The following is a 24,118-nucleotide window of genomic DNA, read 5'->3' on the forward strand; positions in this document are numbered from 1 at the left end:
TCATCATTCCGAGGAACGGGGCCAGCTCTAGTCACCATTATAAAGCTGGCTGGAGAGACTGCAGAGATGGCTGTGAGGTGAAATGCACATGGATTCCTCCAGACCCGAGTGGGGTTCCCAGCACCCACATTCACTGACTCATAACCACCTGTAATTGCAGCTTCAGGGGATCTGACACCTGTTCTGGCCTCTGAGGACACTTGCACACTTATGCCATAGACTCTCAGAGACACACTCACATACACATAAATACAAAATAAATGAAAAACAAATCTCATTTAAAAACTTCAAAATTGGGGCTGGAGGGGCTGGAGAGATGGCTCAGTGGTTAAGAGCATTGCCTGCTCTTCCAAAGGTCCTGAGTTCAATTCCCAGCAACCACATGGTGGCTCACAACCATCTGTAATAAGGTCTGGTGCCCTCTTCTGGCCTTTGGCATACACACAGATAGACTATTGTATACATAATAAATAATAAATAAATATTTAAAAAAAAAATTGGGGCTGGAGAGATGGCTCAGAGGTTAAAAGCATTGCCTGCTCTTCCAACGGTTCTGAGTTCAATTCCCAGCAGCCACATGGTGGCTCACAACCATCTGTAATGGGGTCTGGTGCCCTCTTCTGGCCTGCAGGCATACATGCAGACAGAATATTGTATACATAATAAATTAAAAAAAAACCCAAAAAACTCAAAATCACCTGGACATCTTAGATCCCAGAAGCTTTCATACCCAGACGCCCAGCAGAACCACATGCAGAGTTTTGTTATTTTATCTCCTTTTTCATGGGAGCAAGGATGGAACCCAGGGTCTCACACACATGCTGGGCAAATACTCCCCCATTGAGCTATACCCCTACCCCAAGTGCAGGCTTTTGGTTTTTGAAATTATTTCATTTTATTTATGCATACAGGTACTTTGCCTGCACGTATGTCTGTGTACCACATGTGTGCCTGGTGCCCAAGGAGGCCAGTGGAGCGTCAGATCCCCGGAAACTGGAATTACGGACAGTTGTGAGCTGCTTTGTGGACACTTGCGACAGTACCCAGGTCCTCTGGAAGAGCAGCTGGCGCTCTGATGTTCTCTCCAGCCCCATGTGGGGTACTGAGAGGAATCCCAGGCTTCAGTGCTACTGAACTAACCTTCCTGGAGTGGAGCCGAGGAATGTGAGTTTGTTTTTAAGCCCTGGTGTTACTGAATCCCCCGGGGCTTACTGAATGCCGCTGCTCCTTCCACACACCCACAGATAATTGCTTCCAGAAGTCTTTGTCTCTTGCTTACTTCCTGTGATGTGCAGGCTGGGACATGGCCCCTCTGACCACCACATCCGGCCCCTGAGCAGGTGTCAGTTATTTAATCCAGAGTCCAAAAAAGCAGCAAGGAATGGATTAAGCTAATGGGAGTCCTGTCCTTAGGGACATCTCATGGTCTGACTATCCACTCTACTGCTGTAGGAAGTCTTACAGCCAGAGGTTACCCGCCCAATGGGGTGTGGCCTCTTATACTATATATGCTGATGTAGAACATGTGTCCGGCCTCTCTGTTCTGGTTGCGGGATTTGGTTTCTGGTCTCCGTTCAAGCAGAGGATTCTGATTTGTGAGTCTATCCCTAAATAAATAGCCATCTATGTCTCAATTCTGTACTAATGTGGGATTTCTTTTAAGCACACTGCCATTCTTCCACACCTACCCTACTCCTCAGGGAACCAAAAAGTTCAGGAGTTGAGAAGAACATCTTAATATGGCATTTTAAAAGTCAACGTTCGAGCTGGGCAGTGGTGGCATACACCTTTAACGCCAGCACTTGGGAGGCAGAGGCAGGCGATCTCTGTGAGTTCAAGGCCAACCTGATCTACAGAGTGAGTTCCAGAACAGTCAGGGCTACACAGAGAAACCCTGTGTTGAAAAACAAAACAAACAAACAAAATAATCAACATTAGTGTCAAACGCTGGTGACATTTTGATGAATGAAATTTCAAAATGTTAAATAATGACAGAATCAGTCATGATACCAAAGTATTTCAGAGACTGAGGTAAAAGCAAAACAGAGTCAGAAATGATTCAGGGATACAAACAACAACAAACCCTCAAAGCTTATAAAATACCCCTTTAGAGAGAAAAGATGCTTCATCCTTGACGCAGGAACAAGAACGAGGACTTATGTATTTAGTATTTATTTAATATATATTTAATAAAAAGGCATTAGAAATTTAAAACATGGCCAGGTGTGTGTAATAAGACCCAAGACCTTAGTACAACTGACTCCATGATGGAAGTAACATTCAGGCCATGAAACTCAACACATAAATAGCACCACCTGTCAAAACAAAAACAAAGGCCTAATCCATCAGCGTCCATAGTTCTGGGAAAGTCTCTAAACGTACTGACCTTGGCTTCTGGCTTCTGTGGTTCTGTTTCTGGCTAACTGCTCTTGTTAATGGAAGGATGTCAACCCAGAGTACGGTTTTCGTGCTTAAAAGCTCACCCTGAGAAAGGCTCGGTGCCACACTGGGATCCCATGCATCGAGTGTAGTTGCTGACTGGCTAATGAAGGCTTCCTATGGGCTTAAACCCGGCCTGGTCAGTCTTCTCTGGTGGGCATCCCACATCGTGGTGGCTCCGGTTGGAGGCTAGCTTGTCCTACATTGCAATCCCAGGCCAGCCCGGACAGAATGTGGCAGTGACAGTGACCACTCCAAAAGCCTTCAGAAGTGTATGACCAGGTCAGGGATAAGAGAGACACTAAACCTCAGTTTTCATTTCTGAGACGGGACTTGCTCTGTAGGCTGGACTGGCCTCACACTCTCAGCAATCCTGCCTCAGCCTAAATCCTAGGATTACAGGTGTGAGCCTGTATGTTATAGCAAATCTCTTCTGGGTGGGGACAGGGGTGAATGTATGCTGAAATGCAGGTCTCATTAGGTACCCCAGGCTGGTCTTGATTTCTTAGTTATCTTCCTGCCTCAGCCTCCCAAGTGCTGGGATTGTAGGCACGAGCAGCCATGCTCTGTGGTTACAACATATCCCTTCTCAGTGACATTAGAAGAAAATGGTCAGATGTCCTCAAGCTTTGAAAGGGGGAAAAATAAATAATTTATTTATTAGACTTTTCAAGACACGGTTTCTCCGTGTGACAGCCCTGGCTGCCCCGGAACTTGCTCTGTCGACCAGGCTGGTCTCAAACTCACAGAGATCCTCCAATGATTAAGAGGCAAAGAAGGAGGTGTAGGGTTGCAACCGTGGAGCAGGTGAGCAGCCTGCCAAGTTGAGGCAAATTTTTATATCTATGTGTTTGTTTATTGGTTTACTTTGAAGACAGGGTCTAAGTAGCCTGGGCTTACTACATGGTCGAGGATGACCTTGACCTTCTGACCCTTCTACTTCCACCTCTATCATGCTGGGATTGCCAGCCTGCTCCACCGCACCCAGTTTATGCAGTTTTGGGGATTGAACCCAGGGCTTAATGAATGCTAAATGAGCACTCAACCAACTGGGTCACAGCCCAGCTCCCTTGATGACAACTTTGACCACACCGAAAATTACGTTTGCAGCCAAAGGACGGCATGTAAGAAATCTTCCGGAGCTGGGTGGCAGCGGCGAGCACCTTCAATCCCAGCACTCTAGAGGCAGAGGCTGGTGGATCTCTGTGAGTTCCAGGCCAGCCTGGTCTGCACAGTGAGCTCAAGGCCTGTCAAAACTACAGAGTAAAACCTGTCTCAAAACAAAACAGACAGACACAGCTCGCTCATTAGGGAGCTAGGGAGCGGACTAATTGGAAACAATAGCCTAGAGGCATCCTGCTGGGGAAGAGGTTGGGGACTGTAGGAGGCTGTGGGTCTTCTGTGTTCATTCCTCTACGCTTCTAGGATGATTTTTGGCCTATGTGGCCCAGGCCGGCCCTGAACTCCAGGGCTCTGCTGATTCTTTCACCTCAGCTTGTTACTCGGCTGGGCCCACAGGCACACACAGCCACTTCCCACCATCAGCCCTGCCTGATGCTTAGAAGTTTCTGGAAGTTCTTCAAGACAGGAAATAAAGATGCTGCCATGCGCATCCTCTTGTTGCTACTTCTCATTCTGCAGCCTTTGTGCATCCCGAGCCTCTGCCCTTCCCTTCCCACCGCACACTCTCTCACACTCAACCCAGACACAAGCCGCCCGCAACGGCAGTCTGCAGGCACGTGGACACAGTACGCAGAATTCCTCAGTCCCGGGTGCAGAGCGCCTCCAACTCACACTCACAGGTGGGTGCAGAACTCACACGTGGGCGCAGAGTGCCTCCAACTCACACTCACACGTGGATGCAGAGGCCCTTCAGCTTTCAGAGCTGTATTTCCTCCCCAGAGCGCTCCCCGCCCCCAGGCCCAGAAACCTCTTCCTCCTCCCTGCCAACCACCTCTTGCTGTGGCCCTGGTCCTCAACCTTCAGGGCCCCGCAGTCTACAGATGAGGCAGAGATGCGGCAGAGTGCAGCCTGGACTGGCAGTTGTGTCGTAACTATGCCACCTTCAGAGTTGTCCTCCCTAAGTCACGTCATGCAGACTCAGTGCCAGCCTGACCGTGCATCCCGGAGCAGGTTACTTCGTTTCTCAGGGTTCTGGCAGAAGCCAGCAGCCTACAAAACTCGGAGATGCTTTGATCCTATGGCTTAGGCTAGAGTCAGCATGCCTATTCTTCCCTGGGATCCCGGTCCATTCCAATCTCCACATCAGACACTTAGACCCCAGTTCCACTCTCCCGCCATGTTGGTTGAGCAACTTACCACCACCCTGGTCCTGTTGTCTGGTAGGGTGTCAATGGCCAGGGAGGCCCCACCCAGGTCCTGGCTTAGCTGGGTCCTGCCTGGTTTCAGAACCTGCGCAGGACTCTCTCGGGCTCTCCGACTCCATCCTTGACTGGTCCTCTTGACAGTCCAGCCAGAGCCTTGGCCTTCTCCACGGCCTGCGAGAAGAGACAGAACGCTGAGTGCTGGCGGTCCTGAGGAAGGACTGAGAAGGGGTCCAGACCACCTGTCTTGCAGAAGCCTCAACACTACGCCATCACTGATTCTGGGTACAACTGATGACCAGGACAGAAGGTTCACAACACAGATTGAGAGCCATGTGCCTCATACCATGCCCAGGAACATGTGCAAGCAATGCTAAGCTCCTCAGCACAGTATGTCTGGCAAACAAGAATCTGGTTCAGAAGCTAAAGGTGCTGGGGATTGAACTCAGAGCCTCTCACGTGCCAGGCTCTATCACTGATCTACACAGCCAATGCTATCCTTCCTTCCTTCCTTCCTTCCTTCCTTCCTTCCTTCCTTCCTTCCTTCCTTCCTTCTTTTCTTTCTTATCTTTGTTTTTTTTTTTTTTCAAGACAGTGTTTATCTGTGTAGCTCTGACTGTCCTGGAACTCACTCTGTAGACCAGGTTGGCTTTAAACTCACAGAGACCCACCTGCCTCTGCCTCCCGAGTGCTGGGATGCACCACCACCACCTGGCCTTTACCTTCTATCTCTTGGTTTTTTGAATACTCCCTATGTCTCATATTATGGACTCATACAATACATCTCTTGTTACTGGCTTATTTCACTTAGCACAATAACATCATGGTTCAGCCATGTTCATTTTGAAGACTGAATGGTGTCCCATGCTAAACCACATTTGCTTACCTGGCCATCTGACAGTAGAAACTTGGGTTGTGTTCATGAGTTGGCTGTTGTGAATGATTTTAAGGGGAACAAAGGGCACCAGCATCTCTCTGGGGACCTGTTTTCAATTCTTTGGGTTATGTGCCCAGAAATGGAATTGTTGGCTCCTACAGTAATTGCATTTCCTTCCATACAACATTATGGAACATTCCATGTGAAATGCCTATGCTAGTTCATTTGTTTGTGTATTTTTAAATTGTTTTTATTTCATTTTATTTTACATACATGGGTGTTTTGTTTGCATATAGTGCCCATGGAGGCCAAAAGAAGACTTTGGATCTCCTGGGACCATAGCTACAGATAGTTGTAAGTAGCCTTGTGGGTGCTAGGAACCAGGTCTGGGTTATCTGGACGAGCAGCCAGTGCTCTCAGCCACTGAGCCGTCTCTCCAGACTCAGTAGGCCAGTTTTTCTTCTCAATATTGCCAGAGGTTTCCTATTTCTTCACAGCGTCGTCGTCAAGTCTTGTTATTTCCCAAGGTCTTGGGAGTAGCTATTCTAATCAACGGACAAGAAGTGATATGTACCTGTGGCTTTGATTTGCATTTCTTTAACAATTAATAACGAGGGCTGGAGAGATGGCTCAGTGGTTAAGAGCATTGCCTGCTCTTCCAAAGGTCCTGAGTTCAATTCCCAGCAACCACATGGTGGCTCACAACCATCTGTAAAGAGGTCTGGCACCCTCTTCTGGCCTTCAGTCATACAGACAGAATATTGTATACATAATAAATAATATTAAAAAAAGAGCATATAAAAAATAATTAATAATGACGAGCATCATTCCATGTGATATTGGCTGTTTTTGTACTTTCTTTGGGAAAATGTTTAAGTTTTTGGCCCATTTTTAATCCTGATGACTTGCTGGCCTGGATCATAGTTTTGTAAGCTATTTTATAGCATCCTTTCTCTCTGCCCACTGGCCCCTGTTGCCCCTCCCTCTCCCTCCCTCCTCCACTGGCTTTGACTGCTGAATATGTCTGCAGACATTATCAGACAGTCCTGGGAAACAAAGGGTTCTCCCCTGCCCACTTGATTTGATTGGTTTGTTTTGAAACAGGATCTCAGTAATTAGCCCTGGCTGACCTGCAACTTGCTATGTAGAGATCTGCCTGTATCTGCCTCTGGGATGCTAGAACCAAAGGTATGAGTTACTGCACCTGGCTCCCTTGTCCTACTGGAGGAGCAAAGTCTTAGCTTCATCACTATTTTCAAGCTTTGACCTCCAGCAAATCACTTTCCTAGTGCAACAAAGGGGGGGCGGAGAAACAAGCGGGCGTGGCAAAGAGGTTTAATTGCAAATACCATCTTTCATTAATAAGTGGCAGCCAGAAGCACTCTAGATAGGAATCCCAAAACTTCATTTGTGTTTAGCAGCTGAGAGTGTCATGATCGATTAGTAATGTCTGTCATGAGCATAAGATTGGCAAATGGCCGCCCAGATGCAGTTGTTCCAAGACTCCAGCCGTCATGGGGCTGTTAAACTGATTCAAAATGATACTGAAAAGCATCCCTTTCCACTTCAGAGGGTTAGGTGCCCTCTCCCTGGGAGACTTGTGCTCCCCAGGCCTCTCTCCACTCTCCTCAGAGCGCCTGGCAAAGAGTAAGCCCTTCGTCACTGCATAATTGAGGGCACTCCACTGGGGGATAGCTCTTGGGTAGCAGCAAGGACAGAGGCTGAAACAAGGCTTGGCTGGACCAGGCCTGGGGCCTCGCCAGGATGCTGCTGTGGAGTGCAGATTTGTCGTTAGACATTTTATCCAATTAAGTCATTCTTGGCGGCTGGTGCCTGCTGGACTCTTGCCGGGGCCCCTTTTACGTCTCTGCCCCTAATCATAACCAGATGCCCCTGGAGAATGGACAGAGGGGCAGTTCTGACCTCTCCCCCGAGATACCTACTGGATGGCTGAGAGCCCTGGGCAAGGTGGCTGCTGAAGACCACTGGGCCCCACACAAGCTGCCTGGCCTCTTCAGCAAGGCCACGGGTGTTTGTGACAGGCTGTTTGTGCTAAGTTGGGTGGCCTTCTCCCCAAGTCCTCCTGCAAGTAGCCCCGAGGGGAAGGCAGGAGTCAGAACTAGGAAGGTACACATGCAGGCCAAGTGGAAGGGTTGATGTGTGGACTGGCAGGAAGTACCAAGCCTGGACTGACTATGGAGAGGGATGTCAGATGGGGGACCCACAAGACAGTCCGTTCCAGCCCACCACCCTCAAGCTGGGCACTGGCTTCAGCTTCCCTGTGTGACAACCACATCAAATGCAGGTTGCCCTGAGTATTGAATAAAAGCCAGGAGCAGGAGTGCGGGTTCTGTGCAGGATGGTGGGGGAAGGGCAGAGGATGCCACAAAGAGCTAGGAATCCCCAGATGTGTCTCTCCGCCTTCAGCGTGTCTGTATTTCTCGCCCCTCCCAGTTGGATGGGCCAGGATGTCACCTCTTAGCCCATGCCAGGAGCCAGTGTAGGTGGCTGGTCACACAACCTTGAAGCCTAATGGTTCACATAGGTGGCATGCCTAGACACCCTAGGACACCCGACACCCTTGCCCCTATTGCTTTCTCTCAGCACTCATTCCATCCTTCGCTTCCAGAAGAGAGGCAGAACTCAGGATTTGAACTCAGGCAGGCTGGCTCCAGTCTGGTTAGAACCACAGAACACAGAGTAATAAAGTCAAGCATAGTATCTATCACATGCCCCTTAATCCCAGCTCTCAGGAGGGAAAGGCAGGCAGAACTCTGTGAGTTCAAGGCCAGCCTGGTCACATAGCAAGTTTTGGGTCAGCCAGGTCTACATAATGGGATCTTATCTCAGAAAAAAAAAAAAAGCAGTAGGAAGCTGACAAGATGGAAGGATGGAACACCCTCTACTCCCATCATTCCAGAGGCTGAGGTGGGAGAACCTTTAGTTAAAAAACAGCCTGGACTACAAAAGAAATGACTGGAAACACTCAGGCGGTCTCTTAAGGTGCAGGGCAGCCCCACGGCTGGGTTCCTGGATGTGGGAGCTGTCCTAGGAGACTGGTGACCGGATGTGGTGTGAGTACAAAGGTTCCATCCCATGACCTGGCACAGCCCTTCTAAGGCTGAGGGGGAGCCAGGCTACACCACCCAGGGCTTGACCCACCCACAATCCCATTTGCCTCTCAAGCTGGTCCTTCCAGTCATACCACCGCCATCCTGGGCAGGCTGCTGAGAGTCTCTCTGGGTACTTCTTTCAGCTCCCACTCCATATGCCCTGGAGCCAGCTGCCCACACAACTCTAGCTGGGCAAGCCCTTGGAAGATCCACGATTCCATTCTTCACGCATCCCTCCTGCTGATCTGAGGGCTCTCATGGCCAGGTCCTGCTGTCCCTCACATTCCTTGAGGCTACTCACAGTGGCCTCAGTCAGGACCACTCTGCTCCTAAACAGCCCTCTCCACCTGATGAAGAGTGACAAGATGCCATTGCTTCCCAGAGTCTCCCCCTCCCCCAGATCCCCGGGGCACCACCCAAGCCGGCCTCCAGGACCATCAATCATGCTCTTTACTGCCTTTGCATCTAGAATTCTGGGTACTGCAAGGACTAATGTTCAGGGGGCACCAGTGAGTGAAGGGAGGACACTGGCAGGGGGAAGGGGAAGCCAGCACCCAGTCTCAGAGGACCGAGGAGAGCCTCCCTCGGGCACAGCCCTGCTGGAGACCCTCCACTATTCCATCACAACAGTGGAAGAACACAGGTTTACCACCAAGCTGGAGGCCAGCCTTGAACCACAACACCATAGTTTACAAACTCTGGAAGCTTCCATCTCTAACGGATAAGATGGGGTGCGAACAGCTCGACCACTGCTAGGAGGAATCTTTAACAAAACTGTGTACACAAAGCAGCCAGCAAAACTGACCTTCCCTGGGTCTGGGGATGCAGCTCAGTTAGAACGCTTCCCTAGCATGCAGGGAGTTCTGGGTTCGATTCTCCTGGGCCACATAAATATGACCAGATGGCACTGTGCCTGGAGTCCCAGGATTGTGGGGCGGAGGCAACAAGATCAAAAGCGGAAAGTTATCCTCAGTGACACGGTGAGTTCAGAGCCAACCTGGGCTACATGACACCAGGTCTCAAAGTCCTGTTCTTTGCTTCACACGCGGTCCTTCCAGGCTTAACAAATCCCACTTCCTACTTATAAAGTCCCTCATACAGAGACCCTGCCCCTCACCTCACAGATTAGAAAGGTAGAAACATATACAAGGAAGAGGGACACCAGGCGGCTGTGTGATGGACATGTGCATCACACACACACACACACACACACACACACACACACGACAATGACAATGATGACAAACCCTCTGCTTTCTGGTTACTCAGCAAGGGATCAGTCAGAAGCACCTACACACTCACTGTTCAATGGTTTTGTTTTAAACCATTTCAAGTAGCAGGCTGGCCTCAGACTCACTACGCAGCTCAGGATGACCTTGAACTTCCAATCATTCTGGTCATTCTTCCTCCAAGCGGCCTTGCTCTCAGTGTGGCCCACCGTGCCCAGCTTTCCCACACACATTGATTAAGTAGGTTTCCACACAAGCTGCGGTGAGGGGGTGGAGGAGTTCTCAGTGACAGGCAGGCCTGATCCCGCGCCCAAACCTTCCAGGCCTCTTCCCATAAATCAGCAGCACAGCGAATCAGGTTAGAGAGGGAGGTCTCTCTGAAGAGGGGGTCCTGGAGCTGATGGGAAGCCGCCATTGCGTCACAGGATACCAGGTTATTGGGAGGTCCCTGGTGGGCAAGGCAGAAGCTGGAGGCAGATTATGGCTAGAGAGGTCATGAGACTTCCGTTCGGTCTAGAGACAGGCAGCCTTGACTCAGAGAACAGGACACTTTTGGTGGCCCTGGTAGGTTTGGAAATGGTTGCCTTCTGTGTATGTCCTGGGTGTCTCTGGTTCCCCTGGGACCAGACCTTCAGGGTCCACTCCCCAGATGGCTCTGAGGCCATCTTCCTGTCTGTCATCTGTTTGTCTGTCTTCATGTCTGTCTACTGACTTCTGGTCTCCTTGTCATTAGATTCCTACTTCGGGTCATTGGTGTCTCCTGTTCCCACTCTAAGGATAGATGTGGGGACAAGGCTCTAGGGATGGGGGGACCTTGCTGCTGCCAGGCCTGCCAGCCCTGATGGGGACACCATTGCCTTTGCTGGGGCTGGGCCTCCTTGGAGCCCCTCTATGCTACACTAGCTGGTCACAATGACTCCCTGACAGGACTGACTTCGGTCCCAGTCTTCCCCACTTACACACCTCCTCTAATGGCCTCTATGAACCCCACCACCACCACGAGGCCCAGCTGAAGCCAGAAGAGTCACCAGTCACTCGGATGGCTTTTTACAGCTTCCTTGGGTCTAGCCTCAGTCTTGCTTGCTGCATATATAGTTCACACCTTGTCTCCCAGATGAATCTCAACGCAGAAAAAGCAGAGTAGTCTGTACTTACACAGGTGACACATGCCCTGGACCCCTGATGCAGCCAACTCCCCTTCATCAACCCTCACCATGACCCAAACCTCTCACCAACCCAGCCATGTCTGAGCTCAGAAAACACACCAGCTCGCCATGGCCCAAACCCCTCATCAACCCAGCCATGTCTGAGCCCGGAAAACACACCAGGCTAAGGCTGACAAGAACTCAGGAATCCACCCTCCCAGTACCTTCCTATTTTCTATTTTAAAGCAAATCATCAGTTGCCTGTCCATGTTTGAAAGGGAAGAATATCATGAAAAGTGGAAAGACCTTTCATTGTCACTTCCAAAAGCCGAAGATTTTGCCAGTAACCCCATTTTATAAATCAAGAAACGGGCCCAGAGAAGGCAAGTAACTTGCCCAAGGTCACATAGTAAGTGAGACAGCAGAACTAGAAGCCAAGTGTCTGGCCACCTTCTGTAGGGCCTGCCTGAACAGTCATGGCTCCACACCAGTCTCTGAACACGTGATTCTCTGCCCTCTGCCCCCACTGTCATCACCAGCATCCCCCCCCCTCCGCCATACCATCTCATCCCAACAGAGATTCATTTGAACAACATATTGTGATCATTAAAGTCACACAGTTAGGGCCAATGCTGACACAACAGTCAATAGCTACACCCAATGAACTACCCCTTCCCTGACCCCAAATGAGGGCCACCCAATTCTCTATCCCCAGTCCCAAAGGAAGTCTGTGTACAGAACCTAAATTATGTGTTGAAAAATGGCCTTTCTTGATGAGGGATTCAAGATAGATCTCCGAAAGCATCTCCAAGTGGAAGAAAAGGCTTGAGAAACTGGTCTAGGGGAAAGAGGGGTGTGCAGAATGGAAGCTCCTCCCCCATTTTCCCCTTTCCAGCCCCCATCTCCACCCCCGACGCAGACAGGGCAACTGAGAGCCAAGCAGAACCAAACAGGAGGAGACCCTTGACTCTGGGAGGTTCGGGAACAGCAAGCTGCTTTTTCCTGGGGCCCCTGCCTCTTCACCCGTGCCTAATAGGTAGGGGAAGTAAGTTAGACGACTACGCTGGTGCCCAGAGAGAAAGGTGTCCCCATCCTCCGGCGGCTCCCACGCAGTCTTCAAGCCCAACTGGGACCTAGCCTACAGCAGCTGAGGGTGGCAACAGGAAAGAGCATGGAAAGGCAACTGCCTCACTGGAATGATCGCGGTCCCTATGACTCTTTAGGGGACCCCCAGCTGGGTTCCTCCACGTCCTTCCGACAGAAGCGCACCCTCTGTGCGCACACAGGGAAAGTAGGGTCCCTGTCTCCCTGTCCCCCGGCCTCCCGCGGACGATACCCCGCGTCCTGCTGGTGAGTCTGCACCTGCCCTGCCCGCGCGCCCTACCTGCGGGTGTTGCGGGACTGAGCGCGCGCGCGACCCCGCGGAGCAGCAGCAGCTGCAGCAGCCAGAGCTGAGCCCGCATGGTGGGCGCGGACGGCCTCAGGGTCCCCGCGGTGGCGGCTGAAGAGGAAGCGACCCCGGGCTGGGCGAGTGGGGAACAGGAGCGGAGCTGGCACCGCGAGCAAAGCGCGGCGTTGCGGCCTCGGGGAGCGCGGGCGGGAGGGCCCGGAGGGCGGGGCGCGACGCCGGGGTCCCCGCCTCCCGGAGCTCCGCGCCGCGCCCCGCCGGACCCGGGACCGCGCCGAGACACCTCTGGTCACCGGGAGAACGCGACTGGCCCAGAAGACCATGGGAAAGGCCGCAGTGGAGGACCCCCATGAAGCGCTCCTACTTGGGCCGTTGGCTCCTGCCGCTCATCCCCAGGGCATGTGACTTTCTGAGCTGGTTCTTAGACTTCTGTGGCTTCCTGGTGCTCTGCTTAAGCGTTCACACCGACCCACGCACCAGGACTCGCCCGCAGCCGAGCCCCCCAGCTTCTACCCTAGCAGAGGCGCGACTTGCATCCCCCATTTCATTGCTTCACACCCCATCTCCAACACCGGCTCTCCTCCGACCCCCAGCCCGGTAGGACATGTAGGTGCAGGAATCTGGCACATTCCCACTCTGGAGCAGCACGGATGCCCCCTCCCCAAGGAGGTCAGACCCAATCAAAGCTAGACCCCAGCGCCTGGAAGTGGCGCCCACTGCCACCAACCGTACTCTGGGAATAGGGCACCTTTTTTTTTTTTCCTTCCAGGAGAGAATAAAAATACCCACAATTTAGGAGATTTGATAGACGGCATAGAACCAGGTCAAGGCGCAAAGATGCCTGTGACCTACTTTGTGAAGACGAAGAACTGGGGCCTAGAGAGTGGAGAGGACTGAGGAGCCCTGGCTTCCTCCCTGCTGGAGATCTGAAGAGCGCGGAAGGAAAGGGTGCAGAGGCTGCTTCATGGGGGCACATCCCGAGAAGGAGGGTGCTGGGGCGGGGGTGGGGGGACAGGAGAAGTAGCCTGTGGTATTGAGTAGGTGGGTAGCCTGACACGGAGACCGAAGGAAGGACCCGAGGAAGGAAATGAAAACTAAATTCTCTCTCCTCTTTCAGGATACAGTTCCACTCTCTCTGTTCCAAAAGTCCAGAGGCTGCCCCTCTCCGACCTCAACCCTTTATGGAATACTAGGGGCCAAGGCAAGCGCTGCAGCAAAAGTTTTTGGTTGTCCAGACAGGGAATCACATTTTAGATCAGATTGGCCTCGAACTCTGGACCAAGCTTCCTGAGAGGATTACTGGTGTGAGCCCCACCAAGCGGACCACAGAATCCCTAAATCCTAACCTGAAGAATCCCTCCCCCCCAAAAAAAACAAAAAGAATCTCCAAATCCTAACCTGAATTCTCCCTTGACAGCCTGGGGCGGGGGACGGGAGTACCGAATTGGCTGTCTTTTACAGCTGCGGCCTCCTACCGCCACCCAGTGGACTTGTGATGAGCCAGTGGGTTAGCGTTTTGCAGCTCTCCCGTCTCTTTCCGCCGGCGCAGGCGCGGTGGAGAGCCTCTAGAGTGTCCCATGATGGACCTCCAACCTGGGTCTGGTGTCTTCGTGCACCGCCAGGCTTGGTGCCCGCGCTGCATTTTTAAAAGGTCTTTTATTAGGGGTCAGGCAAAAGCAGCAACTTAGAAGTATTAGAAGAAATGTTGTTTACAAGTTTCTAAACGCAAGCCTCTAGAACTTGGGCGTGCGCCTGGAGCTCTCAGAACACACATTTCTAGCCCCAACCCAGGCTATTTCACAGGAATCTTCATTTCTAGCATGGACCTAAAGTGTTGCTAGTAATCACATTCTGAGAGACACTACCGCCGTCATTGCTTCCCGACTGTCTGGAAGTTGGCGAACGAAACGTCACCATAAATACACGTGGAACGTAAGGAAGCCATCTAAATAAATGTTGGATGTGTAAAAAGAAAAAAACACAGCAGGGGGCACCCGGATTTGAACCGGGGACCTCTTGATCTGCAGTCAAATGCTCTACCACTGAGCTATACCCCCTCTGCCGGCGATGGTGTGCCAGTAACTACTAAATGCGATTCTGGCGCAGGCGCAATAAAGCATCTCTAAAAGTAAGGGTAGAATCGGGTTCGAAGTTCTCAGGAATTATAAGGAACTAACGTGCCGACTGCTACTGCTTGCTTGAAAACAAAGTGTTTCCTGGCGCTCTGAGAGTCCTCCGCCAGTCCGAGAAAACGTAGCCAAAAGATACAGACGATCCCTGGCGGTCCGGGCGCGCCTCTGGGCGGGGTCCCACTCTGCAGCTCCGCCACTATTTCTCCGCGTGCCCTCTCCTCTCCCTCCTACACGTTCACGCGACTTCTCCCGACCTTCTGCCTCCAACCTCAGCCCGACCATAGACACTCAGCTCTCCCTGACGGAGGGACAGCCGTCGAGGTCACCGGCACCTGAGTACCCCCACCCACTCCACGCGGTTCACGAGCGGCTGGCTCGGGGTAGCGGTCGGCCCACCGCGTCAGCAAAATGCGGGGGACTCGGGGAGTACCCCTTTCTAAAGTTTCAGGCTAGGTTAGCAAAAGTGTTACACAGCTAAGCACTGCGAGGGGGCACCCGGATTTGAACCGGGGACCTCTTGATCTGCAGTCAAATGCTCTACCACTGAGCTATACCCCCAATGTGCTAGAGCTGGGTTATCAGAATAGATTTCTATGGAAAAGATTTTTAGGTTCCTGCTGTGTTTTTACAATATTTGTTTTGTCAAGAATAACCTAATGAAAACATAAAGTATGACCGAAATGCCTAGAATTCACAAGTTTTTCTTTCATAACCACACCTCAGGGAAACTACAAAATTGAAGATACTGGGCTCTCTGTTTATCTGCCCGGGTTCCCCTAAAGGTCCACGAAAAGGGACATGCTATCCTGTTTAGATCCCTGAACGGCAGCATGGGCCTCCAATCCATCTTTAGCATCACCTCTAAAGGACAGTGGGGCCTTTTCCTCCCTCTGGGGTGCCCTTCTTAGTGGATCATTATCAAGCCTCTCATCACTACTAACTCTAGGGCCAAGAGCCCCAGTCCTGGTTAGCGGGTACCAATGCCCTTCAACCTGGCCTACCATAGACAAGATCTCGAACCAAAAGGAGCGTTGAAGCAGCCGGCTCCCCAACCCCGTTTCCAAGGTGAATCCCCGCAAACCTTTAGGCAAAAAACAAAAGCCAGTTTTAGGAACGGACGGAAATAAGAGGAGAGACGTTTTCAACGGCACTTACTAAATACCTTCACTTTTAAAATTTTAATGCAATGTTTTTTTTTTAAAAAAAAAAAAATCATGACCCAAAGACAAAAAAGTAGGTCTTGGAGAAAACTTTGACATTTGAGAGGAGTAAGGACTCACACTGGAAGAACACTGGGAGACTCCACGGGTGGTGACTTAGACCCCAAAAGCTGGGATCAGAGTTAGCACCTTAGAGGGAGCAGAAGGGGGGGGGGAGGGCATGGATTCCCGCAGTGTTAAGGATTGCCTCTGTCTGGAAGGTTCTGTCCTCCCATCCTCCACCGATCCATCTCACCACACCAGGCAAGTTTTGGCCCGGTCCTGTTGGCTCCTTTATCAGGATCGCCTTTGTCCAAAGAATATGGCCCAATGTCAAAAATCTCTTGCTTTCTGGGCAGACAGAAGGTGAAGGCTGGGAGGGGGTCCCCCAACACACCCAGCAGGTTCCCCGTGTCTCCTCACACCTCCATTGATGGAGTCGGGGACAGTTTCATCTATGGCTCTGCCTGCACCATCTTGAAGTCTTTGATCCAGCTCCTCGGTGACAAATGAGAGGCCAGTGGCAGTCTCTCTGTCCATAGCCAGACACCCCGCTTCCACCAGCAAATGATGGGGTGTCTCACCGGTGCTAACCATGCGGCTTCTGGTAGGCCTCAGGCGGCAACTTCAGTTGGTCGTGGTCTGAGATTGCATCCACTGAAGCCCAGCTGGCAGCCTGCAGGGAGGAAGGGATGACACGAAGGACCGTCAGCATTTCCCAGAAGATGATGGCTGGAAAGCTCCAAGCCTCAGCCTGGGACGGACTGAGAGGGTAGCCAAGGTTTTATTCAATCACTTAATGGTAGAAGGGAAGTGAGCTGAATTCCAGAGCACAGCAGAATCGCTGTGCTGGGGGCTGGGGCTCCTGGGGAGAAGAAGTCCGAGGAGGTTCACAGTCTAGCAGACAGGAGGGACATTAAATGAATTCCCAAAAATAAGGAGTCAGAGGTCTAGGTAACTCTGGAAGTTCCTCTGAGGCAGCTCGGAGACTCACCTTCCTGAGCCCCTGGGCAGTGTCTCTGGGCCAGACTTCTGTGTCCTGTTTTGTCACTAGGGGCAGTAGCAGTGTGACCTCAAAGGCTTGGGAAGAGCCAAGCTCCTCATGAGGTGAAAAACACCCCAGAGCAGAAGTGGAAACTTGGCCACGTCTGTCATCACCCAGCTTGGCCTGGCCCAGGGAACGGCACGTGGGGCCTAGGGAGTACTGTGAATTAGAATGTAGATGGGAGAAGATGAGAGTCCCTAATGAAGTGAGAAACATATTGCCAGAAATCTGTGGTCCCTTGGGTTCGCTTATTTAAAATTTTCTTTTTTTCAAAAAAGTATCCAGACAGGGGAGATAAAAGGAAATATCCAGGCCTCGTGGAAGGCCCTTTTGGAGAAGCCCAGCCCTTCACACTCTGAGGTGTTTGATCAAGGGAGTGTGCACACCCTTTTCCCCACCCAGCCCCAGTCTTTCTTTGCGCTCTCCACCTTCCTGTGTCTCACTTGGTTTCTCTGTTTTGATTTTTGTGGTGAGGACTTGGTACTTAGCTCAGTCTAGCCTTGCCCTCACTGGATAGCCGAGGATGACCTTGAACTTCTGATCCTCTGGCCTCTACCGCCCAAGTATTACAAGTCTGCAATAAATAGTTCAGGGCTTCGGGCGTGTGCAGCTACGTCGCCAGCCCCAAGGCAGAAAGTTTTGTCTGGTTCATTCACCACTGTTTTGTTTTAACTTTTTCTAATTCCCAGAACAGTACTTGGCACAAAGGCATTCAGAAAAGCTTAATGAAGAAATCATGCCAATCACTCCCTGCAGAACTGAGGAAGAGGGAAGTATGACCCCCTCCTTTGACTAGTAAGAAACAGTCAGAGAGTCGGTGACTTCCGCCTTGAAGGCCGGTCCCCCGAAGTCTTTCTACAGCTTCTCCCTCTTCACTGGGATCTCAGCTGTCCCCACCACCGAGACAAAATCAGTTACCCTGGCCCTTCTGCCATAATATCCACTTCTCTGAAGAGTTTCTCAGTCCCTACCATCCCTGTTGTTTGGGGGGAGTCTTAGTGTTTACCATTAGAGCAAGCCCTTGGAGCACAGGGGCTCCGCAGGCTCCCAGGGCCTGGAGTCAACTGTGGGCCACATCCTGACTGGAAGGAGACAGGAGAGGGGTTTCTGTAACCTGCTGCCCATTGGCTGGGCCAGGACAGAGAAAGGTGGGGAACTGACCCTTCTCCGGTGAGGGCGCAGCAGCCCTGGATATGCCACGGGTGGTCCTTGATGGCACTGAGTGTGAGGCACTGGGAGATCTCTGCTGTGCTCATGGAGTCTTTCACATCCTGCTTGTTGGCAAAGATCAGGACTGAGGCATCTTGAAGTGCCTGTGGGCAGAAGAGCCCCGCCCAGGTCAGCCAGCCAGTCTGCCAGCCAGGCCTCCCTCCCACAGTCTCAAGAGTCCTCTGGGATCCCTGCCCAACTGTCTTAGCAAGAGAGGCCCATGGCCCACCCCGACATTAGCAACCCCATCAGCTCCTGGGATATCTTACAACTGCTTTCAGGGTGGTTACGAGAATCTCAGACATTGTTTTGTTATTGTTGTTGCTTGTTTGTGGCTTACAAAACAGACTCTTACTCTGTAGCCCAGGCTGGCCTGGAACTCTATGTAGAGCCCAGGCTGGCTTCAACCTCATAGCCATCAGCCTCAGCTGTCCAGATTGCATGTAAGAGCCGCCATCCCCATGTAACATGTAAGAGCCGCCATCCCCATCTAACATGTAAGAGCCGCCATCTCCATGTAACATGTAAGAGCCGCCATCCCCATGTAACGGGCCTCCTTATTGGTAGAAGTGAGACAAGTTATTAGAAACCATGCAACCTGCTCAGGGTCTCACAGGGAGTGGTGGCGAGCTGTCTTTGAGCCAGCATCTCCGGTTTCTGGGCTCTGTTGTTCTGAGGGAACTGACCAGCCTGAGAGTACACAGCTAGTCTCTCCGGTGGCTTCCCAGTTCAGGGGGATTACCTCATGGGCCAGCATCTTATACAGCTCTTCCCGGGTGGTGAGCAGCCGGTTCCGGTCTGTACTATCAATCACAAGGATGACAAACTGTCCAGCAGGAGCGAGATGTGAGCTGCAAGCTTTCTCTTTGGTGAAGATGTTTCCTATCGATGGTTAGGCCTCTGCCCTACCCAAGTCCCAGTCCCACGGGAAAGGAACTGTGCACCAAGAGGGACCTATTTTGAATCACCTTATATTTTAATCTTTGGAGACAAGATCTTGGTATGCAACCCAAGGCAGTCTGGAACCTGTCTCTGTCCCCTAAGTGTTGGGATTCTAGGCATGGACCACCACACTCATTTTAGGATTTGAAAATCTTTCTCATATATATTGACTTTTCAAGGCATAATTTCTCTGTGTAGCTTTGGAGCCCATCCTGGAACTTGCTGGGACCAGGCTGGCCTCGACCTCACAGAGATTTGCCTGCCCCTGCTTCCTGAGTGCCGGGATCAAAGGTACACACTGCCAACGCCCTTCTCTCTCTCATATATATATATATATATATATATATATATATATATATATATATATATTTTTTTTTTTTTTTTTTTTGGTTTTTCGAGTCAAGGTTTCTCTGTGGTTTTGGAGCCTGTCCTGGAACTAGCTCTTGTAGACCAGGCTGGTCTTGAACTCACATAGATCCGCCTGCCTCTGCCTCCCTGCCTCCCGAGTGCTGGGATTAAAGGCGTGCGCCACCACCGCCCGGCCTCTCTTTTATATTTTTATTTATATATTTAAATTTTTATTTTTTTAATGGTTTTGCTCCTTAGGATTCAGAAATCTTCACAAATGCTACGCAGTTAAATATCTCACACATTGTTTATTATTCCCTTTCATTCCAGCTTGAGTGGCCATTACTCAGTCACATCCCAGGTGGTAGAAGCTGGGCACAGAGAGTATAGTGTCTAGCAAGCGGATTAATGCAGTCACCTCTTGGACCTCCCAGACCTGGTTTCCTCCTCACCTCCGTACTGGAGTAGTAAGTGTCCCAGGAGGAGCGCAGAGCCTCCTGGCCCCCTAAGTCCCACATGAGAAAGCGGGTCTTCTGAAGAACAATTTCTTCCACGTTGCTACCAATGGTGGAACATGTGTGAACCACCTCATTGGTCAGGCTAGAGAGGCAAAAGAAGGTTCTGAGGTCTCGGCCCAGCTCTAGGCATCGCCCCTCTACTCCCGGAGCAGCTGAGTTCAGTTCGGAACAACTCAGCCCCGGGCTACCAAGCTGTCGCTGGTGGGCGTCCTGTGACTGGTGTCGGAAAAGAAAGGTGTGAGTTGGTCCAAGTGTGGCCTGGTCTGCGACCCCAGACAACAATCTTAGAGGCTTCCGGTCTGTGGACCATACTGGAATTGTGGGAGTTGTGAAGAACCACGTAGATCCCAGTGAGGACCATCAGACCCTTTACTGGTTTAAAGGCGAAAAAAAATTCAAAAAAAAATTTTTGTTTGTTTTCATTTTGTTTTTCCCCCTGGGGTTGTTTTTCTTTCTATTTTTTTCTTTTCTTTCCTTTTCTTTTTTAACGGTCATATCTCTATGACCTCAAATATGAGATGCTCCTGTCTTAACCTCCAGAGGGCCGTGATTGTAGGCAAGGGGCACTATGTCCGGTTTACACGTGTTTTCTGAAAGCTTACCAAGAAGATATAAGGAGGAAGATTGGGAGTGAGGACTTCGTATTGTTTGAATTTTTCTTTTCTAATCTAACGGTGTCAGGAATCTAGAGTCTCCAGAATTCTAGGCAAGCACTCCCCTAAGCGCCATTGACCAACACCGCCAGACCATTCTTTTTTAGATATTAATTAATTAATATTTTATATATATTACTTTCTCAGAGAAGCAAAAACCAGGAGAGATTCCACCCTGAGCAAAGGCCTGGGAAAGCGCGGGTGGCTGGTTGCACAATTTGTCCGATAGACCCGGAGCTGCGGAGCTTTGGGGGAGCTCACGGTCCGCCCAGGGATTTGAAGATGGGGACGCAGTTAACAACTGAGTGATTAAGTGCGAGATGCAAGGGTGAGAAGGGTCCTGCCGCCAGGGGGAGCCAAGAACAGCGAGGCGAGAGACCTCTTGGCGTTCCAAACAAGCCAGAACTGAGGTGCGTGAGATCAAGACTGATTGCGGGAGGCGGTGGAACTGGGGGTCGCCCACAGCTTGCAGAATTCAAATCCAGGCCTACAGCCACTAAGTCCGAAAGGTCACACCAGCGTCCTCCCATCGTTCTTGTCTGCCGCTGCCCAGGAACCCAGGGAAGGGCTCTGGTGATTGGTCCAAATGACTATCAGTCTGGTGTGAGGCCCAGCCCGCTTTGTTCACCCTGCCGTTACTTACAACTGGTAGAGAATGGTGGTCTTTCCTGCATTGTCCAGTCCCACGATGATGACTTTGTGCTCTGGAGGCGTCCAGGAGAAGCCCAAGGTCAGAGCTAACCCCGACAACAATGGGCTTGGGTGTCCCCAGTAGGCTTCTTGTCCTCACCCTCCTCCCTGCCTGGGTGCCCTCTCCTCTCCCGGCTCCACCCCTCTCCTGGCAATCTCCGAACATAACCACTTTGATGTAGAACTCAGTTTCTCAGTTTTCTGTGTCTTGTCGATCCGTCGCTCGGTTCCCCGCCCCCCATCCCGAGGGTGCGCTGGGAAACGCGTCCCCCGCGGACTAGGGACTGTACCACTTCACTTGCCATCGGACCGGACCCCAGAACCTCTCCAGGAATGTGGAAAAGAGAGCTGACCCCATTCCATCTCCCTCCACATTTCTAGAAAGCGATTGTCTGAGGGTCCGAAGCACGGGGGCCTCTAAGTCACCATCGGAGGAAACCGACTTATCCAGGTTGCGCTCAGCACAGCCGGGTGGTGGGGTAGGGCAGGAAGCTCTCCCACCCCCAGGCACTGAGCACACTGAAGGGCAGGGACAGGAAGGGTGCGAGGGGGAGAGCGGAGAGGAGGCCGTGGAGCATATGGGAATGCACACAATGAACTCTAGAACCCAAAGTTCCCAGTCCGTCTTCTCCGACGACCCCCAAATCCCAAGAGCCCCAGAAGACAGCGGAATCAAAGAGGTCACTGGGCTGTCCGATGCACCCCTTACCCTGGCTCCCAAAGATTCGCATCAGTTTGGCTATCAGCTGTCCCATGGCACTCCCGGAACTGGTGGTCTAGGGATGTGGGGGACTCAGTGGCTTCCCGGGCTGGATGTAGCCTCAAGCGTTCAAAGCCCCGCCTGGGGGAGGGCCGGACTTGGGCTCCTATCAGCTGGGGGAAACCCCAAGCGTCATCCCCCCTCCCGCCCCCCAGATCTGGGAATCCCTCGGGAGGCCGGCAACTCACCGGTGCTAAGGAACTAAGAGACGTCATCGTGAAGACCAGGAACCTGACCAGGACCTTGAAAGTGCAAGGAAAATCCCAGAGTCCTCTTCACTCTGAGAAAACTGAGGAGTTTGGAGCATCTGCTCCAGAGCGGCGAGTAGAAGAGTTAGCAACGTGCAAAGCACACGCCTGCTCTTTCCCCAACAGCCACCGCAGGGGCGAAACCCTCCGAGAGCGGTGCAACTTTCTGACATTGCGACACAGCGTTGTCATCTACAAAGTTCCACACTAGAGAGCCCTGTAACTGAGTTACAAAACAAACAACAACAACAACAACAAAAAACCCTCGTAATTTTAAAAAGATTTTTGTCTTGTTTTTCGAGACAGGATTCCTCTGTGTAGCCCTGGCTGTCCTGGAACTCGCTTTGTGCTTTGCAGACCAGACTGAGTCCAGTCTCGAACTCAGAGATCCACGTGCCTTTGCTTCCAGAGTGCTAGGTTTAAAGACAGGTGCCACCAAGACCAGTTCCTTACGATTTATTTTTTCATTTGTGTGTGTGTGTGTGTGCATGCGTGCCACATGTGTGAGTACCTGTGTATATGTACCTTCGGAAGCCAGAAGAGGTACTCAGATTCCCAACTTGGATACTCGGAACCCAACTTAGGTTCTCTGGAAGAGCAGTGAGTGCTTTTAATTGCTGAAGCATCTCTCTAGCTCCTAATTGCATGTTATTAAGTTTCCCCATTTTGTGTTAGGTGACATTCATAGCTATTCTTGGCTACATGAATTGCATGCAGCCTACAGATCACAGGTTGGCCATGCATAAAATCACAATAATGGCTGAAGAGATGACTCAGTAATTAGGGCATTGCTGCTCTTCCAGAGGACCCAAATTCTGTTCCTAGCATCCACATCAGACAGATCACAACTCTCTGTTGACTCCTGGTCCAGGGGGGTTGGCGCTTCTGGCCTCTACTGACACCTGCATATACCCACATGCAGACACACACACATATAAAAATTTTAGATCACAGTGACTAGGTGTGGTGGCGCACGCCTTTAATCCCAGCACTCGGGAGGCAGAGGCAGGCGGATCTCTGTGAGTTCGAGACCAACCTGGTCTACAAGAGCTAGTTCCAGGACAGGCTCCAAAACCACAGAGAAACCCTGTCTCGAAAAAGCAAAAAAAAAAAAAAAAAATCCCAGCACTCAGGAGGTAGAAGCAGGTGGATCTCTGTGAGTTTAGAGGCTAGCCTGGTCTACAGAGCAAGTTCTAGGACAGCCAGGGCTGCACAGAAAACAAACAAGCAAACAAATAAATAAATAAATTCATAGTAATGTCCAGAAGCTTCACGGATCATATTCTAGCCTTCGTCAGGGCTCCAGCTGGTTCAGTAGTAGGGAGTTTCCTGGGCCCAGGCAAAGTGGGCTCCCCTAGGAAAGAACAGGGGTCTCTTCTTCTTGTGGGTACCCCTGGTCAGTTTCTGGAGAAATCAGTTGTTTCTGCGATCCATTGACAAACAGACTTCTCTGGCAGTTGACCAAGGTTGGAAGTCTGAAGACAAGATCATCCCGCCGGTGGCCCTACGGAGGGGAGGAGTTGGGGGTCATGGCATAAATTGTAATTCCAGCACTGGGGAGGCTGAGTGGGGAGGATCTGGAGTCAAAAACCAGCACGGGCTCCTAGTGAGAGTGTCTCAAAAAACACCAACCAACCTCTCTCAGCCGAGGAGAAATGGTCTTTTTATTTGTTGATCTTTTTCGGTTTGTTTTTTCAAAGACCCTCAATATGTAATCTGTCACCTAGGCTGACTGCAGACTCCTGGATTCCAGCAATCCTCCTGCCTCGACCTTTTAAGTGGCTACCCACAGGCTCCAGCAGTCAGCAGTGGGCAGACCCAACAGAGGGTGACATGGGT

The 24,118-nt window shown here is 51.2% G+C and overlaps 2 protein-coding genes and 2 non-coding genes across 4 annotated transcripts in view; all 4 read right to left on the bottom strand.

Annotated features, from left to right (window-relative positions):
• Plxdc1 (plexin domain containing 1) overlaps window positions 1-12,833 on the bottom strand; it is a 56,846-nt gene extending 44,013 nt beyond the window's left edge. The window contains exons 1-2 of the mRNA XM_057776488.1: window positions 12,512-12,833; window positions 4,759-4,937 (exon numbers count right to left, since the gene is read on the bottom strand). Of these exons, the coding sequence (XP_057632471.1) occupies window positions 4,759-4,937; window positions 12,512-12,590 (258 nt within the window). The 5' untranslated portion in view covers window positions 12,591-12,833. The remainder of the gene's footprint in view (window positions 1-4,758; window positions 4,938-12,511) is intronic.
• Window positions 12,834-14,520: 1,687 nt separating this feature from the next.
• On the bottom strand, window positions 14,521-14,592 carry Trnac-gca (transfer RNA cysteine (anticodon GCA)). Its single transcript has one exon. It is a non-coding gene; the product is annotated as a tRNA-Cys (tRNA).
• Window positions 14,593-15,153: 561 nt separating this feature from the next.
• Trnac-gca (transfer RNA cysteine (anticodon GCA)) lies at window positions 15,154-15,225 on the bottom strand. The gene has a single exon. It is a non-coding gene; the product is annotated as a tRNA-Cys (tRNA).
• A 716-nt stretch (window positions 15,226-15,941) lies between these two features.
• Arl5c (ADP ribosylation factor like GTPase 5C) lies at window positions 15,942-22,026 on the bottom strand. Its single transcript, XM_057773961.1, has 7 exons — window positions 21,981-22,026; window positions 21,698-21,790; window positions 21,225-21,357; window positions 19,863-20,010; window positions 18,863-18,946; window positions 18,073-18,224; window positions 15,942-16,542 (listed from the first exon to the last, which is right to left on the bottom strand). Exons 1-7 carry the CDS (start codon window positions 22,024-22,026, stop codon window positions 16,494-16,496), a joined length of 705 nt encoding a protein of 234 aa, XP_057629944.1. The 3' UTR covers window positions 15,942-16,493.
• Between the last annotated feature and the right edge of the window lie 2,092 nt (window positions 22,027-24,118).

The sequence above is a fragment of the Chionomys nivalis genome, chromosome 7, assembly GCF_950005125.1.
Source record: "Chionomys nivalis chromosome 7, mChiNiv1.1, whole genome shotgun sequence".
In the NCBI taxonomy this organism is placed as follows: Eukaryota; Metazoa; Chordata; class Mammalia; order Rodentia; family Cricetidae; genus Chionomys; species Chionomys nivalis.